The 19,453-nt window shown below is 43.2% G+C and overlaps 1 protein-coding gene across 1 annotated transcript in view; it reads left to right on the forward strand.

Moving 5' to 3' along the window:
• The window catches only part of smg6 (SMG6 nonsense mediated mRNA decay factor), a 293,373-nt gene that overhangs the window by 219,100 nt on the left and 54,820 nt on the right, over nucleotides 1-19,453 (forward strand). Inside the window, exons 14-15 of the mRNA XM_033045897.1 lie at nucleotides 3,341-3,517; nucleotides 7,244-7,393. Coding sequence (XP_032901788.1) covers nucleotides 3,341-3,517; nucleotides 7,244-7,393 — 327 coding nt within the window. The remainder of the gene's footprint in view (nucleotides 1-3,340; nucleotides 3,518-7,243; nucleotides 7,394-19,453) is intronic.

Consider the following 19,453-nt stretch of genomic DNA (forward strand, 5'->3'; position numbering starts at 1 on the left):
CGTTAACCATATTGTCATCCAAACCAGTAATATAAATAATAAACAGCAATGACCCAGCACAGATTCATGCGGCACTCCACTGGTCACAGGCCTCCAATTGGAAGCGCAACCCTCCCCTGCTACCTTTGTCTACTACCACACCTGCCAATTTTGTATCCACTTGACCAGCTCATCCTGGATCCGTGTAATGATCTAACCTCCCAGGCAAGCCTACCACGCGGTGCCTTGTCAAGGCCCAAGTACAATATTATAATTGTATCTGGATCTGTCTTCACTAAGGAGGACACAAACAATCTTCCTGATATTGTAGTGGCCAGAGGATCTGGGGTGACAGAGGAACTGAAGGAAATCCACATTAGGCAGGAAATGGTGTTGGATAGGCTGATGGGACTGAAGGCTGATAAATCCCCAAAGCCTGATCGTCTGCATCCCAGGGTATTTAAGGAAGTGGCTCTGGAAATCGTGGATGCATTGGTGATAATTTTCCAATGTTCTATAGACTCAGGATCAGTTCCTGTGGATTGGAGGGTAGCTAATGTTATCCCACTTTTTAAGAAAGACGGGAGAGAGAAAACAGGGAATTATAGACCAGTTAGCCTGACATCAGTGGTGGGAAAGATGCTGGAGTCATTTTTAAAAGATGAGATAGCCGAACATTTGAATAGCAGTAACAGGATCGGTCTGAGTCAGCATGGATTTACGAAGGGGAAATCATGCTTGACTAATCTTCTGGAATTTTTTGAAGATGTAACTAGGAAAATGGACAAGGGAGAGCCAGTGGATGTAGTGTATCTGGACTTTCAGAAAGCATTTGATAAGGTCCCACGTAGGAGATTAGTGGGCAAAATTAGGGCACATGTTATTGGGGTAGAGTGTTGACATGGATAAGAGAAGTGGTTGGCAGACAGGAAACAAAGAGTAGGGATTAACGGGTCCCTTTCAGAATGGCAGGCAATGACTAGTGGGGTACCACAAGGCTCGGTGCTGGGACCGCAGCTATTTACAATATACATCAATGATTTGAATGAAGGGATTCAAAGTAACATTAGCGAATTTGCAGATGACACAAAGCTGGTTGGCAGTGTGAACTGTGAGGAGGATGCTATGAGAATGCAGGGTGACTTGGACAGGTTGGGGGAGTGGGCAGATGCATGGCAGATGAAGTTTAATGTGGATAAATGTGAGGTTATCCACTTTAGTAGCAAAACAGGAAGGCAGATTACTATCTAAATGGCATCAAGTTGGGAAAAGGGGAAGTACAACAGAATCTGGGGGTCCTTGTACATCAGTCTATGAAAGTAAGCATGCAGGTACAGCAGGCAGTGAAGAAAGTGAATGGCATGTTGGCCTTTATAACAAGAGGAATTGAATATAGGAGCAAATAAGTCCTTCTGCAGTTGTACAGAGCCCTAGTGAGACAACACCTGGAGTATTGTGCGCAGTTTTGGTCCCCTAATTTGAGGAAGGACATTCTTGCTATTGAGGGAGTGCAGCGTAGGTTACGAGGTTAATTCCCAGGATGGCGGGACTGTCATATGCTGAGAGAATGGAGCAGCTGGGCTTGTTTAGAAGGATGAGAGGGCATGTCATTGAAACATAAGATTGCATCCAGAACCAGGGGCCACAGTTTTAGAATAAGGAGTAAGCCATTTAGAACGGAGACGAGGAAACACTTTTTTTCACAGAGAGTGCTGAGTCTATGGAATTCTCTGCCTCAGAGAGCGGTGGAGGCAAGTTCTCTGGATGTTTTCAAGAGAGAGCTAGATAGGGCTCTTAAAAATAGCGGAGTCAGGGGATATGGTGAGAAGGCAGGAACGGGGTACTGATTGGGGATGATCAGCCATGATCACATTGAATGGCGGTGCTGGCTCGAAGGGCCAAATGGCCTACTGCTGCACCTATTGTCTATTGTCTATAAGGGACATAGACAGATATTGTGGTAATCGGAAACCTTTCCAAACAATGTCTAAAATTTGAGAATAAGTTCAGGGTGTGGGGTAGACATTTAGATGCGATCTGAGGAAGAACATTTTCACCCATATGTTGATTGGAATCTGAATTTCTATTCCTAACCCAAATCTTATAAGTTATCATGTTAGCATGTGTTGTTTAGAAATTTGCAGGTCAGTGTTATAGTCGGACAGGAAGGCACTACAACGGGTGGTGAAAACTGCGCAGCACATCATCGGTGCCCCGCTCCCTGCCATGGATGCCCTCCACCGAAAACGGTGTCTGAGACGGGCTGGGAAGATCATTAAAGACCCCTCCCACCCCAACCATGGACTGTTTGCCCTCCTCCCATCAGGGAGACGGTACAGGAGCCTCAGGTCTCGTACCAGCAGGATGAGGAACAGCTTCTACAATTATACCATCACATTGCTGAACTCGGAGTCCCGCCGATAGATTTCTCCGGTCCCTCCGTCCCCATTGTTTAATTATTCTGTATTTTTGATTATTCTGTATCTTCTTTTTTTTAAATTTCTATATTCACTACTACTACGGACTGACGCAAAACTGCATTTCGTTGTACCCATACTCAGTATTTGTGCAATTACATTAAAGTTGAATTGAATTGAATTGAATTGAATATTTTGCTGCCAAAATTACCCCTTTCAGTGAGTTTTAACTCAACTACTGAGCGCCCTTCCCTGCAATTGTTGCCAATGCAATGCCCTAGCGGTGTGAACGATTCATGTGTTCAAAACCTTTCGTATCCATTCAATGCAAAAGTGTTTCATTTTGTACTTTTGTGGGGAGGTGGGGGTGTCCCCTGGATTGCTAAGCAATCATTGGAAATAATCACTTTTGTTTTTCAGAATTGATGCTGTGTGCAGTAATCTTTATATAGAAGTGTGTGAATCTGTGTCAGCACCCTGCTGACCTGAAACTACACTCTCAGATGACTTCATGTCTGTGCCCCCAGCTTAAGGTCAAGCCTGGGACTTTGGTTTTGTGGTCAGAGGTCATTCTAATGTCAAGTGGCTGACTAGCAATATGATAATGGGTAGTTCAAATTAAGGAAAGGAGGAAGTTGATGCTATTGTGGAAATGCTTTTAGTTTCCTTTTTATGACTTAAACCATCTTTCGTACGCCCTGCTAGTTCTTTTTACTGTTCCTCTCGTGATGTTGGTGGCACGTAGTGAGTTCTCGGCTATGTGTTTTTGGTTCCGCTTGTGACAATCCCTGTGGCTTCTGATCCTTTCCTCAGCCCAGCCTCAGCTGTCCTCCTGGTAGCCTCAATGCCGTTTGACACGTTTCTCATGAGCTTTTTGGCATTTGACCAACAATTTGGTTTTTTTTTCCCCTGCTAATGTTCTGGTTTCCTCCCCAAAACACTAGGTAATAGCGGCTGACTGCAAGAGGGTCACAGTGCTAAAGTACTTCCTGGAAGCTCTGTGCGGCCAAGAAGAACCTCTGTTGGCATTCAAGGGTGGAAAATATGTGTCAATGGCACCCATCCCAGACAGCCTGGGAAAGGAAGATGGAAGCCAGCAGGGAAAACAACTGGAGGATCAGGTACTGCACACCAGAGGGGTTTTTTTTATTCCATTTCCTGAAATTCCACTGCTGCTACGAGATCCACATGCTGTTTTCTATTTCACTTTTTAATGGATGATTTAATGGAGCTAACCTCGGCAAGGTCAAGGTTCAGGAGTAGGATAAAGTTTATAGCTGTGGCACTGATTTCACAGGGGGCCTTGCTTGGAGCACTGATACAGGAAGAGACAAACTCATTGGTTTGTGTGGAAAATTGAACAGCAGCCCACATCCTGATATGATTAGGGATTTTGCTGGTGTTCCTGCTTTTTCATATACTCCCTTAAAGCTGCATTGTCTCCAGCTCTGTTCACTAAATGCTCGTTTCACTTTGAATCAGTCTGTTTCGTGAATGCACATGTATCCCTCACGTTGATCGGACAATGATAGTTTGAAACATCTGTTTCTTGCTATAACCATGACTGAATACGTAACCAAATTCCCACTGATTCTGGGTCTCTCCTTTTGATGACATCCTTGGTTGATCAACTGCAATGTTGTTTAATTTTAATCACCAATTATCTTATTAAATTGCTTGTCACCAACCCATCACCTCCACCTCCACTATCACCTCACCACTAACTCCACTTGTGGATATACCAAGATTGAAAAATTGTCAAATATTGAATGTGGTCATTTGAGGAAATGTAGAAGCGGGGGGGGGGGGGGGGGGGGGGGGTCATCAGCTTAGCCATTGGCTCCTCTTACCCAACTACATCTGTCAACCTTCATCCTGAAACCTCCATTTTGACCTCAGCAACAGCATTCTTTTTTGTCCTCTTTCCTTTGTTTACCATGTGGATTCCAGTGACATTTGTAACTGCTGAACTGCAACAAAAAAAAAACACTAGTCTGAAATGGTGAACAATTTTAATGTGTTTGCAAATAAGATGCATGTTTCAAACCTTTGTGGTTCTGGATTTGTGTCTTCCCTCTGCACAGCTCCCCAACCCATCCTCAGTCCCCACCCCTACACAGTCCTCATGGAGAAAGCTCTCTGTGCTATTGAATGATCAGCTGTTTGGCATTCTTGAGAAATTACACTTTCCTCCTATCCTTTTGGAGCAGTCCATAGAATAGTAGGTTGTTCTCACTATCCACGTCATTGGAAGAGAAGCCAGCTTTTAAGGTCCCTCACGATGTCAAGACATGGAGGGGCCTTGAAAGGAACATATCAAGTTCCTTTAAAATTGCCTCAGCAAGAATCAGCATCTCAAAGATAAAATGAGAAGGTGCCAGATCCTGCAGTTTGATGACCAGTTGGCAAATAAGAGACTGGAATGTACACGTTACCAAGGGAGCATTCTTTCATTTACTGGCGTGCCAGCAAATTCTCAACATCTGATTCAAATCCTGAGGATTTTACAATTTTGAAAAAAAAACAATTTAGCTAAGATGCCACAGTTTGCAGTTGGCACAAAGGTGCAGTGCTATCTGGATTCTGCCACAGCTATTCCTTGGCTAATGGCTCGTAGATCCATGGGGCATAAGGTTTCAAACATCATTCTCACGTGAGGTACTGATGTCCCTGTGCAGCCAGAAAGTGGTGCAAGGAATAATTGTCCCAACAATATGGCGATTTAGTGTGCAAAAAGTCATTTACTCTTGGTGTTGTGTTGTGATTATGATAAAGCAGGAACACCTAGCCCTCTGCAAAGGGTCTAATCCATGTAGTGGGGGTACCACGCCCCATATTTTTAACGCATCTCTTTGGAACAGACCACACAAATTCACCTGATGTACCTATTTTCTCCTATTGCGTAGGGATGATGTCTATAGAACACAAATTGGTTGAGTAATTCAGTGGGTCAGGCAGCATCTCTGGATCTCTGGAGGACATGGATATGCAACGCTTTAGGTTGGGACCCTTCTTCAGAATGGATAGTAGTGGGAAGAGAAAGCTGAAACATCTCTCACACCCCCTACAATTCAATTCAACCTGAGGTAATGCCTGACCCGCTAAGTTACTCCAGCAAATTGTTGTCTACCCAAGATTCCAACATCTGCAGTTCGTTGTGTCTCGATGAGACTCTATAATTTGCCTCAACTTGCCAATTTTTTTATTTTTTTTATTTCTCTTTTGAAAGTGCTTCCTTTTGCTGAATGCTTATTCCAGAGGCAATGTCTAACCCTTCTCCCCTTGGCAGTGAGCACTTGTAGGCTCTTAACTAAGGAGGATGTCACAGCAGAGCCTTACTTTGACCTCGCCAATGGTCTGCTGACATGGACTCCCTGCAGGAGCCAATGGATACCAGTCAATTGTAGCCTGCTTAGTGCACTCTCCACCAGCCTGGTCCACTCGCCACCATAAACCCTCCACATTCTGTCCCATGCCATGATAGCAGCATTTCCTGTTGCATGGTCTGCACTGTCTAGCACCAATTCATGTGAAAGAGTACACTCAGTCAATGGATCGGTAACCAGGCTTTATACCATCTGAATTCAATATTAACAGATTATAAACATGGCTTTGGGCAGACACCAGCAAGTCTGCTGTTCGGTAAGCCCTCAAGTTAATCAGTAGTGACAAATAATTTAAATTCTGTCTGGTAATGACTCCCTCATAGTGATCACTGATGTTAGATGTCCTGACTATCTAACCCAATAGTTCCCAACTTTCTAATGAAAGCCTCATGGTTTATACCCTTCCCCTGCCCCATAAACCCCTAATGACATCATAGTCCACTCCTTTTAAGGAGTTGGTGCTGTCCAAGGGATTCCCAGGAATTACAAGCAGTCCAAAGACCGGCTGGCACTTAGAATGGCGTGCCTTTATTTATTGGATGGACTTTTGAACCAAATTACCTCAAAATTATTGAAGCTTCATGGACCTGCTGTAATCTTTGAACCCCCATCTCCTAGCCCAGCTGTCAGTAACACTTGTGGTTGCAGGACTGGCCAAGCCACTAACACCTAAAAGTACAATTAATATTCCATGAGTTGCTGTTCTCAAACTTGCATGTTGTGATGTGCACTGGGAGCCAGAGGCCTGCCTTCCTGGCCAGCATAGAGCACAGACTCTACCAGCGCTTTGAATTCTCCTGAGTGAATCGCTTTCAGCTGTGCAGTTGTGTGAAGCATTAGCAAAACTGTTTTTTTCCACTTACGAAGTGAAGGGTGTGACGACCAAGAGCTGGCTTTTCATACAGGCCAGATAGACTGCAGAATCAGGTGAGATACTTGGAAACGCTTCTTCAAGCCTTTGGTGCCAATTAGTGGTAGGGTCACAATGGAGCAGCGGTTACCTCCTTCCTTAGTCTTCCATTTGTATCTTTGGTTAGTGGCCCAATCATGAAGCTTTGCCTCTGTAGGCACAGGTGGGCTGTGTTGGGGCAGGACTGTACTTGAACCCTGCTAGACAGCATGATGCGGGGCTTATGGAAGTTATCCAGTGGGACAGGCACGTTCGAATATCAGTCAGTATAAAAATCTAACTTTGGAAACCTTGGACTGGAGTCCACTAGAGCTACCAGACCGGCTTGGTAATCCATGTTTATCTAGATTTCTGGCAGCCTCTGTCCTTATCAAGGCATTATTAATCACTAAGGCACGAATATGACATAGCTCAAGTCTGTGTTCCTGAACTTTTGTTTAATGTATGGGGCTGAATATTGAAGATGGCAGCGCCTTGCTGTATCTTGTTAGTAGCATTCTCATTTTTCACTGTTCCTCACTTCAGTTCTGTTGCCAACCATTTATGCACAGGAAGAAGATGTCATCATTGAAGAATACGAGGGACAGGACACTGAGCCTGAAGGCAGCGGAGGGGAAGATGATATAAAGGAGCTGAGGGCAAAAAAGCAAGCACTGACTAAAAAATTTGCCGAGCAGCAACGCAGACAGGAAAAGATCCAGGTACCAAGGCTCTTCACTGGGGGAAAACTTTCCATCTTTTTTTCCTTTCATTTCTGTCAGCCTTGAATTGAAGCCAGAAGCATCTGTCTAGCCATATGCTTCAAACTCTTGTGCTATGCAGGCTTGGTTATAAAATAGGCAAACCAAAGACCCTTTTGGGAAAATGCACATGTGTGCCCTCGAGGCTTTGGCTTTGCTCCTGAACAGACTCAAGTTATTTTTCCAAACTCAGCTTAACCTTTTAAAAGTAAGATAAATGTTTTAAAAAGTTAATATCAACAGGGTCTGATGTTTTTTACTCGATTTATTCATTCAGAAAAAGCATGTTTTCAGACAGCTTCTTCCAAAGATTAATTTGTTTAAATCAGTTTCATGCATCTTTATAATGAGCTCTCTGCCTCAGATCCAGCAGCTCATATTAAAATCATTAAAATCGATCACTGATTTAGTTAACCTGTGGACCAACTAGAACTAATTTCTTATTTTTGACAGGACTAATTCCTGCTTCAATTCCATTAACTCGTTTGGTGCTGAAACATTCATCCTATTACCGTACAAACAACCTCACTGCCATGTTTCCTTTACATAATTCATTTTGGACATATCTTCAACATCAAGCTGTGGAGCCTTGTAGGTCTTGGAAAGAGTGCCACAGTATGTTGAGCAGTATCATGTGGAACACTTTGTTTTTTGTCTTAACCACCTGTTTTACCTGGACAGCAGGGAATCTTACAAATTCAGTCGTCCAGCAATCCATTCTTTCAAGTCCCGGTTATACATTTCTCAGTAGGACAATTTGCAGGCATTACTACTTTATTTAGAATGTGACTTCAATACAAGGGTGTGTGATTATTGACAAAGGAAACCACAAACTAAGTGTAACTACTTCACACTTTGGAATTAATTTTTATAACAGGATGTTGCCAGCACAGTGAATGAGAAGTTTGTCAAACTATCAAAAAGCAACCGGGCAGGTTTGTAATTCAACAGAAGAAGGTGTGCGGGGCTAAGGGAGATGACATGCTGGCAGGGCTGGGATACGATCCAAATTGAACCCTGAGTGGGGTGCGCTGATGGAGCTTGCCATTTGCACCTCATGTTATTCTCAAACGGAGGTCTGAGTCAGCACCTCCCGGCGGTGGGCTGTTTCCAGGGCCAAAGCTTTCCTGCTCCTGGATTGTGTTCTATCAGGCAGTCCATTACTTGAGCTCACTCAATTGTGGGCTCATTCATTCAATCACATGCTCATATTACACAGCAACAATGAATACATAGAAACATAGAAAATAGGTGCAGAAGGAGGCCATTTGGCCCTTTGAGCCTGCCCCACCATTCATTGTGATCATGGCTGATCATCCCCAATCATTACTCCGTACCTGCCTTCTCCCCATATCCCTTGATTCCGCTAGCCCCTAGAGCTCTATCTAACTCTCTTTTAAATTCAACCAGCGAATTGGCCTCTACTGCCTTCTGTGGCAGAGAATTCCACAAATTCACAACTCTCCAGGTGAAAAAGTTTGTTTCTCATCTCAATTTTAAATGGCCTCCCCTTTATTCTTAGACTGTGGCCCCTGGTTCTGGACGCCCCCAACATTGTGAACATTTTTCCTGCATCTAGCTTGTCCAGTCCTTTTATAATTTTATACCTTTCTATAAGATATCCTCTCATCCTTCTAAATTCCAGTAAATACAAGCCCAGTCTTTCCAATCTTTCCTCATACAGCAGTCCCGCCACACTAGATCCAGAGTTCAAATGGCGCTATGTAAATGCAGTCTTTCTTTGCCTGCTGTTCCACTGAAGCCTCAGTGTCCGTGTCGATAGCATTGGACTGACAGTTCCTGGTGCTTACCCTTCTCTACAGCTTCAATATACTCTGTTGAATGCATTAAATACATGTCATTCACAGCATTTCTGAAGTTGTTGCTGGTACCTTGTTGGATTTTCACAATGTTCAGCTCTGATATTCAGATTATGAGGAGAATGTTGCAGCACAGTAATTCCCTATAACTATTGGAAACGCATTTCTGTTTCTTTCACCTTGCTAAGATCCTTCATGATTTTTATCAGATCTCCTCACAACTTTGTCAGTGCAAGGAGAATCTCTGCTGCTTTTCCAATGCATCTGCTGACCCGAAGCCCCCATTCCTCGGCCCAGTATACACAATTACCTCTGAACACAAATGCATCTGTTTCCTGCAAAACTGGACAGCACAATTGGAACTGATCTATACAATCATTCCCTAGTACCTTTATAACTAATTGGCCCTTATGGATCCTTTCCCAAGTGCCTTGCCTTCTCTTCTCATCTACCAATGGGATCCCATTCTACTCGCACCTTCTGGTCTCAAGAATACTAGCTTCCCCATCTGTCCTTCGGGAATTCCAGCTTTCCTTTCCGGCCTTCCAGAATTTCAGCTTTCAGTTATCCTGGTCTTTGGAGATTCCAGGCTCCTGACCTCCTGCTGCCTCCTCCTCCTGCCCTCATTGACTCCAGGCTTGGATTCTGGCCTTGACATCCCTCTCAGGCCTCAGAGACAAGTATTGAACGCTTGTGTTAGAACCAAATGGGAATAATTGACATCTCTCTGACGTGGGATTACTTGCTTGACCCCATGTGCTAGATAATTTTGTGCAGATGGTCACTATTTGAATGAATTGCTCAAGCAGCCAGATACACAGCATGGATCTGTCACTTGGCAATTCAGGATTCCCCATGCAACAGACTCAAAAGATGCATCGGCGTATCCTGGTAATCAGTGATGATTATGATTAAAGCAACAAGTTAATCTCTTTAGTGCTGAGAACGTAAACATGGTTCATTTGCCAATTAAGACTCAAGGCATTAATTCCTACTTAATATTGCTGCCAAAATCCTGGGTGTTTTTAATGTGGTCTCCTCTGTTCCTATTTTTCCTGACCTGGTAGACTAGGAATTTGGTCCAAATATCTGGCACATATGTGGGAAACTGTCTCTATCAGTCCCAGTGACCATTATAACAACACTGCATCAAGCCAAAGTATGAGGTGAATGGAAAGAGATAGTTTAAAAAAAATTGGGAATAATCCTAAATCTGAAATGGTTGCAGGTTATTCAGCAGACAAAGAAATACTATTTGATTATCATAATATCAGAACTAAGATGAACTAAAGTTTGAAGGTGTAAGCCCCAACGGATGGTGTCCTGTAGGTTTCTGGAAACATCAAGTGATGAGCAGACTTCTGTGCTATTCCTAACTCCGTTTGCCAAAGATTTGCCTTTATAAAAACATAGAAAATAGGTGCAGGAGTAGGCCATTCGGCCCTTCGAGCCAGCATTGCCATTCAATATGATCATGGCTGATCATCCAAACTCAGGACCCCGTTCTGGCTTTTCCCCCACATCCCTTGATTCCCTTAGCCCTAAGAGCTAAATCTAACTCTCTCTTGAAAACATCCAGTGAATTGGCCTCCACTGCCTTCTGTGACAGAGAAGTCCACATATTCACAACTCTCTGGGTGAAAATGTTTTTCCTCATCTCAGTCCTAAATGGCTTACTCCTTATTCTTAAACTGTGACCCCTAGTTCTTGACTCCCCCAACATTGGGAAAAATTTTCCTGCATCTGGCCACAGTACCCATTGGCTGCTGTCCACGTCCTAGTTTCCATTCGATCAACCTTGCTTTACACTCTCTTCCTGGCCTACTTCTCCCTTGGAACGCATTTATCCTCCTTGCATTTCTTTTTTTCTTTCTGGCAGCATTTCCCTAAATTATCCAGCTGAGCTTTCCTGCCCTTGTTGCCAGAACAGCCTTCAGATCCTCATTGATGGGCCCGCGTTGAATATGTCTTGCCTTAGGAATGCTCACGCTCCCTAATCCTGACCACCAAACCTTTCTCTACCAGCTATCTCCCCTCTACTCCAGTCTGAAGAAGGGTCGCAACCTGAAACATCATCTATCTATTCCCGCAAAGGAAGATGCCTGGCCTGCTGAAATTCTCCAGTATTGTTTTTTGCTCTTTTCATTCCTTTATTTCTACCCTGCTGCTATCAGCTGCCAACACCTCCCCCAGGCATTATTGGTTGCCCGCAACCTAGCTACTGGGGCATCCATCACTCTCTACATGGGGTGCTTTCTTGTGGAGGAGCCCATTGATATGTTACAAACAGAAACCTACCTTGTGGCTATGAGCTACAGTCTCACATCTTTGTCTCCTCATTGGGATGCCTGTTTTGCTATGAGTCTTTTTCAAACATTCTCATAGCTAAGTCTCACTGTCTGTTGATGAGTGTATTTCTTCACTCTTTCTCACCATAACCATCCTCATCATTCTGCCTGCCTCATTACCGAAACCACCTGCCTCAACCTATACATCGTGATTCTCTTCCATTCTTAACGTTCCTATTTAGCTTAGTTTAGTTTAATTTTAGTTTGGTTTAAAAATACAGCGCAGAAACAGGCCATTCAGCCCACCAAGTCCACGCCGACCAGCGATCCCCACACACTAACACTATCCTACACACACTAGGGACAATTTACAATTTTACTAAGCCAATTAACCTACTTACCCGTACATCTTTGGAGTATGGGAGAAAACCAGAGATCCCAGAGAAAATCCACGCAGGTCGTGCGAAGAGAGTACAAGCACCTGTAGTCAGGATTGAACCTGGGTCTTTGGCGCTGTAAGGAAGCAACTCCACCATTGCACCACCCTGCCACTCTGTTCATCCTTAGCTTCACCTCTGCTTCCACAACTACTCCTTCTGTCTTCAAGCTTGCATGACCCATTCAGCTTTTACCTGTACTTGAACATAAAGTCACCTGTGCCTACTAGTATTCTTCACATCCTCTCTCAGTCCCAGCTTCCCATCCTCTGTGGCCAATATGCCCCTGCTGAATAGGTCCCTGACTGCAGTTTTTCTCTCTGGATTGAGTTTGCTCAAGGTGACAGTACAACAATTCAAGATTGGCTCTATGATAGACTGAAGAAGGGTCTCGACCCGAAACGTCGCCTATTCCTTCTCTCCATAGATGCCGTCTCACCCGCTGAGTTTCTCCAGCATTTTTTGTCTACCTTCGATTTTTCCAGCATCTGCAGTTCTTTCTTAAACAACGATTGAACCTTAGTCAGTTCTCCAGAGCAGATTGGATAATCTGAACCACCTGGAAAGATTGACTCAGAATGCTGATGATCATTGATGAGACCTAATGGTACAGACCTTCTGTGGGAAGCCAGTCAAACTCCTACAAACTGTGCAGTTACTGCATCTGTATTAGCTATTGCCAAGAAATACCAAAGCTCTGTGGATTTGTGCTAATGTGGTTTGTCCCTGTGTATATGATGTGTTGCATTCTATATTGGGCAAAGTGGAACTCTCCTTGTGTGAAGTTCACGGTAATTTAGTTCAGATGTTAATAAATATGGGGAATGGTTTCTGTGAATCAGACATCCAGCTGACTACAAAAAGATTAATCTATCATATGAGCTGGCATGATTTGGCAACTTCTACTGTTCCCTAATCATTCTGCTTCCATCAGCAATGTAAACCCCTTCGTAATGTGTGCAGTTTTTTGCACACTCTAAATTAATGTATAATTTTGCCCAGTGAGTTGACCTTTGTTCCATCTGAGCACCCTGATGCTGGACTAAGCCACTAAGCCATTATAGTAGTGGCTAACAGTGGAAAGTGAAGTGGAGGGGTGACGGAACCTGCGTATGCTGGGTGGGATTTGAAGATGCCCTTGGGACAGTAGGACTGCTCTGGATTTGGGTGCATCGTTAAATGATCAATATTCATCATTACCTCTGAGTGTTTTGGGCACCCTCCTCTTGAACATCCTTGTTCTGATCAGAAATGATGCATTGAAGTGTTGACAGTAGAATCTGTGTGCAAAAAAAGGACCACCTTCATACAATCTTTATGGTGGTGAACATTAAAGCACAAAGTTGAAATAGCGATTCAGTGGATTTAAGCCCTGAGTACTTCACTCTGGTGTGAAGGAACCCAGTGGCTTAACTGAACCGTCACCAGGGGTTAAAGCAGTGATTCTTGGAATACCCTGTTTCCTATCCAACTGAACATAGAACAGTATGGCACAGGAACTGGCCCTTCGGCCCACAATGTCTGTGCTGAAAATTATGTCAAATAATTACCCATTCAAGATTCTTACTTTTAGCCATTGACGGCCTTAACATCTGCTTTCTGAAAATTCAGACACATGCCTGACAACCCCCTAACCCCCTATTCCACCTTTCTCCTCAAATTCAACCTTAAATGTTATCAGTTTCACTCTCTGAAGATGCTACCTCACCAGCTGTTTCCAGCATTTTCCGTTTTCATTTCAAATTTCCAGTACTGTAGTTTTTGTTTATTTTCATCTACTCCAAAATGTTGGTCTTATTCGCTATCTCCTGAAACACTGCCTTGAAAGGGTTTGAAGTTTGTCCATTCATTTTAACTTTATTGAAGATTGGAATCATCCAGGTCATTCTGAACTGGCTGACTGGGCAGGATCAGGTACAGCCTCAGCTTTACCTGTATTGCTCTACATCATCACCTGTTAACCTGGCTGTCTGTCGATAGAGCCTTGCTCCTGATCTCATTGGTTTGAATTAAAGTTGATCACCATGTCTTTTCCATTTTATATGGCTTGTATCTTCTCCCCATCATCCAGGCTACTTGCACCTGTAAGCAGCTAACTCAGGTCTCAGTTAATGGCACAGAAAAATGGATGTGGCGAGACTGAAGACAGAACCCAGTGTTTCTGATCACCTGCCCATCTTAATGGCTCCCAACAAGAACTGGAAGCACAGCATTCCCCAACATAACCCCACCCCCTCCATCTGCAGCCTTTTAATTCTTGCGCAGAATCTGTAGAGATTTGCTTCAACCCTGGCCTGTTCCAGCACTACTCTTTCTAAGCCACATGCTATCTCAGTCTTTGCTCAATTTGATAATGACAGGTGTGATTTCAGCTTTCCCCGTGGCCATTAAGAACTCTACATTTATAACAACTTGAATCATATAAAATCGCTCCAAAACATGTGACTCTTGTACACTGTCTCGGTGTACTATTCCTATGCACTTGTACTTAACTAAGATTGTGCTTATGTGTAGTAAGACTTTTACTGAGCTGTATCCAGAAAGGGAATTTCACTGTACCTTGGTACATGTGACAATAAAATACCATTGAATGATTGAAGCAGTAAACACCATTACTAGCACTAATCAGCACAAAAAGCAAAAATATTGTGTAACAGTCCGCTCTCGGCGTGGGGTCCTCGTACAGTTTAATTCATGCATTTAAATGTTTTCCTGTGGTGATTTTCGTCGCTTTGCTTGATGTTTTGGACCACGATGTTTAACACATATGATGCAGATCGAGGAGGAACTTTTTTCTTCATAGCATATATGCTGTGGAATGATAATGGATGCAAATGTAATGGCAGCTTTCAAAAGGGAATAGGATAAATACAGCTAGGGAAGAGGAGGGGGGGGACTAAATGGACAGCTCTTTAAAAGAGTGAGAACCAAATGGCCTTCTGAGTTATATAATTCCATGAGCAAGGGAGAGTGCAAAATAATTTAGAACAAGAAGTACAATTGCCACTGGCAATAAAGTGTGATGTGAAACAAGTGATTTTATTACAAAATAAGCACAACTATCGTATCCTGTGGCAAATTCTTTTATGACTAGACAATTGGGTGACAGACTTGTCAACACCCTGTCAGGTTTTGGCTGTTCAGGGCTAGTGAAGTATTGCCGAGACTGATTTTATACATTGTGTAATGGTTGTGTTCCCTCAGCATCTGATTCTCAATTCAGTTGTACATTCATTGAAAACTATTCAGAGGCCTTGGAAGCCAATTTAAAATAGAGCTAAGTGTGTGACTGAAAGTCTATGAAATGAAACACATGTTCCACAAAGCTAGCTGGTTCAACTTCTGTGTTAAGGATGAGTCATCAGGTGTTTTCGCTCTTATTCAGTAGTTTGGAATAATGTCGCACTGGAGGAGGTCATTGAGCTTGCACCAGCATTGTGCAGGAGCAGTCCCATGCTACATTCTCTAGCTCCTTCCCAAAACTCTGCAACAATTTCATCTTGAAAAGCAGAGTGTCATCTCCTGCCATTGAGTCAGGCGTTAGCTCATGACCACTCGCAGCATGAACAATATCTTGGTTTGAGTATGGATGGTAGTTTACATGTTTGATGGTTTGCAAAGTTATTACATAAATTACATAAATGCTGGTACTGAGCTGTTTATAATCTTTGATGTGAAATTCATGCAGATTACTATGTTTAGAAAAAATATATACATGGAAACCAATCTCTGATATTTGGGAACCTTCGATTTACAGCAGTTTGGTCCTGGTGCTTTCCTGGGTCGGCACAAGTTGAGCAGTTTTGAAAGACTTTTATTGGTCTTTGAAACCTATTTAAATTTGTTTCCATTCGACATCTTGGATTTCCATTTGATTCCATCATCCAGCTTCAAGATTTGTATCACGAGTTGGTGATGGAAACAAGGTTGAGATGCTGGAAACAGTGGAGAGGTCTATGACTGTCAGGGATCCTTATCCTTCCTGAATAAAATGTTACATTGCCAGCAGCTGTGCTGCAAATCAGAGAGAAAGACATGGTTAGTGGGAAGAGGCCTGAAGAATGTACTGGCCAAATACCATTTCTGCTTTTCTGCATTGGTTCCTTAATCACAGGGAAGGAACACCTTCACCAAAAGGATAGAGCAGTTTTAGAAGGTGACTCACCACCACCTTCTCAAGGGGCATTTAAGGGCCAATGCCCATATATGAATATGTGAAAGAGGGGGTGTAAACTGCATGTGGAAGGAACCCTCTGTGATTCACTGATTGGCTGTGATCAATCAGCACCCATTAAGAATAAGATGAAATGATGATGATGCCAGATGGTATGTGTTGTGGCATCCAGAACTGGGCAGCACAGTGTTCCAATCTGACCTCGGCTGCTGTTCACTAGGAGTTTACATGTTCTCCCTGTAACCGCATAGGTACTCTGGTTTCTCCCAAGTCCCTGAGATGTTTGCGCAGGTGAATTGATTAATGTGAATTGCCCCTTGTGTGTGTAGGTGGTGAGGAAAATCAAAAAATGAGCAAGTGAAATAGAACAAGTTGCAGGGAAATATGCTGATTTGATCTGAGAGCTAGCATGAACTTGGGGGGGGGGGGCAGAATGGCCTCCCATGTCATGATAAAATTTGCAGGTTTTATATTTTTAACAATATAGATGGAGCACGTTCAACCCATCAGGTCTATGCCAGCTCTCGGAACTATCCCAACACAATGACCTTGTATGAGCTTTACACAGCAAAGTTTCCCTTGTTGTCAGAAACTCTGTTAAGTATATGGTATCAAATGCACCTTGTCTTACTGTACGTGTCCTTTTCTTCACAAAGAAACCGCAACACCATGTCCTACACCAACACCAATCCTTTCCACATTTCAAAATCAAGCTGTTAATAGATCGTGTTCCCATTTAGGACCAATCGGTGCTGCGATAAAATTTCAGTGCTCAGTTTGGGGTTTTAGGTATGAAACAGGGTGCATCTTGATCATGATTCCGCTCCCTGGACATAGGGTAGTTTCATCCAACTGTTACCAGAGGTTTAGATGCTTATTCATCATCTTTGGACATGGGAAGGTTAAAGCAAAGCAGGACAGAGGGGTTCTGCTAGCTGGGCACTAAGTGGTTCCTGAATTTATATAAAGGGATACAATCCAGCCATCACTGTCCACTCAGTATGCAGCATTGATTTTAAAGAGATTACCAAACATTGTGAGAGATATGTTCTGAGAACCAGAGACAAAAAATAAGGTTTTAAACCAGAAATATACGTCATGGGGCTTTGTATTAAACTCCTGGAGTACAGAGACTTGGTGGACATCTTGACTTGACTCAACGTCACTGGCTCCTAATCCTGGAGTTCCCCGCCCAAAGCAGTGAGGGAACACCTGCACTAGAAGGATAGAGTAGCTTTAGAAGGTGACTCACCACCACCTTCTCAAGGAGTATTCTTGGACCAACACCCATAAATGAATACATGAAAGCGAGGGTGTAAGCTGCATGTAGAACAATGGCTACGTGTTAGAGAACACATATTTATAAATTACAGAGAGGAAGTTAGGATCTGAAAATGTGGGAAGTAAGAGTCTGAAGGATTGAAGGTATTTAAGTTCCATCAGTGAGGATGTGAGAAGAAATATTCCTGGGAAACTTTTAAGGAGAGTAGTGAAGAAATAAAACCTGAACATGATGGCACACACAGGATTGATATTGTACAGTTTACAGAGCCTTTCATCATTTTATTTGATTATTTGGCCGAGATATGGTGTTATTTAACCAGATTGGATTTGTTCTTTTGGTACTTGAGCAATTTTCCACTTTGCTGACTGGTGCCAGTGCTTTATCCCTACTGGAGCAACTTGTCCCAAAGTGGGACACTGATCTGGAGTAGTACAGCTGGAATGTCATCTGATCCTTTTTTTTTAATCTACCCAGTATCTTCAGCCTTATCACATGGAGGTCTGAAGGCTTGCTACTTCAGCCTGGTCCTTGTAGCAACTTGAGGGTGACATGTTCTGGGAAGCACAGCCCCCAGAGACCTTTTTAAGTTGTCCAATATCAACCATTCCTACTTTCAGTGCCAGGACTGGAGAGTGGTTCTCAGTGAGCACTTCAAATCTGTCTTCTATCAAGACTCACTCCACCAGGGGAGTAGATGGTCTGAATTCACCACTTGCATCAATCAGGAGTTCTGCCCATTGGTACACTGAAGGGAGTTGCAGGCTGCACATTGGGCAGTGATGCATCGGGCCAGAGCAAGGGCAGGGCTGGATGGTAGGGATGTTTATCATTCTTTCAGAATGTAGATTTTAAATAAACACCTTTCACCATTAATAAGCAGGACAATGAACAGTTCTCAACAAACATGTTGTCATAAATACGCAACACGCTGAAGAGAATAGGTTTTGTTTAGTTTAGAAACAAGGAATTGCAGGTGCTGATTTGCAACAAAAAAAGATATAAAGTGCTGGAGTAACTCAGCGGGTCAGGCAGCATCTCTGGAGAATGGGAGTAGGTGACGTTTTGGGTCAGAACCCTTCTCCAGGCTGTTTGTGGGGGGAAGAAAGCTGGAAGAGAGGAAAGGCAGAACAAAGCCTGGCAAATAATAGTCATATACAGATGATGGAGGGGAGGATGATAGGCAGATTTAGTGTAGTTTAGAAATACATCACGGAAGCAGTCTCTCTGGGCCATCGACCATCGATTACCCATTCACACTAGTTCTATGTTATCCCACTTTCACATTCACTCCCTACACATTGGGGGCAATTTTATTAATAGAGCCCAATTAACCTACAAACCCGCCGTCTTTGAGGAAGGAATGTGGGAGGAAACCGGATCACCCAGAGGAAATGCACCTGAGGTCAAGATCGAACCGGTCTCTGGAGCTGTGAGGCAGCAGTTCAGCCAGCTGCGTGTGCTTCCCAGATCTAAGATGCTGGAAATCCACAATAAAATCTGAAAATGCTGGACCACATCTGTGGGAGGTGAGACTGAGGCAAAGTTTCAGGTTGAAGACCCTTCATTAGAGATTTTGTTTTTCTTCCCTAAAATGAAGCCTAACCCTCTGAGTATTTCAAGCATTTTCTGCTTTTATTGTAGATTTCTAGCATCCGTGGGGAGAATTTGGGCTGTGCATATAGTGTCAGCTAAAATGGAGTCACCTACATTCTGTGTGTAGCAATAGCAACAAACCTCAACCCGTGTCCGTGCAAGAAGTTACAACAGTTATTTAGGCGTCTTCAGTCAATGTGCGAAGTTCAGGTGACAGCATTAAGTTGTTTTTCGACTGGGAAAGTTATTTATAATTAAATTCCTTTTTGTTTTGTGGTCTTTTGCTAAAAATAAATAAAGCAAAGGAAGAGACGGCTGAATCTAGGATTAGATGGGAAATGCACACCAGTTCAACGAGTTTGAATTGAATTAGGGGGTCACGTCCAGTTAAGGATGTGAGTAAGCCAATCCCTGAATAAAAGCA

This window comes from Amblyraja radiata, chromosome 28, assembly GCF_010909765.2.
Source record: "Amblyraja radiata isolate CabotCenter1 chromosome 28, sAmbRad1.1.pri, whole genome shotgun sequence".
NCBI classification, from domain to species: Eukaryota; Metazoa; Chordata; class Chondrichthyes; order Rajiformes; family Rajidae; genus Amblyraja; species Amblyraja radiata.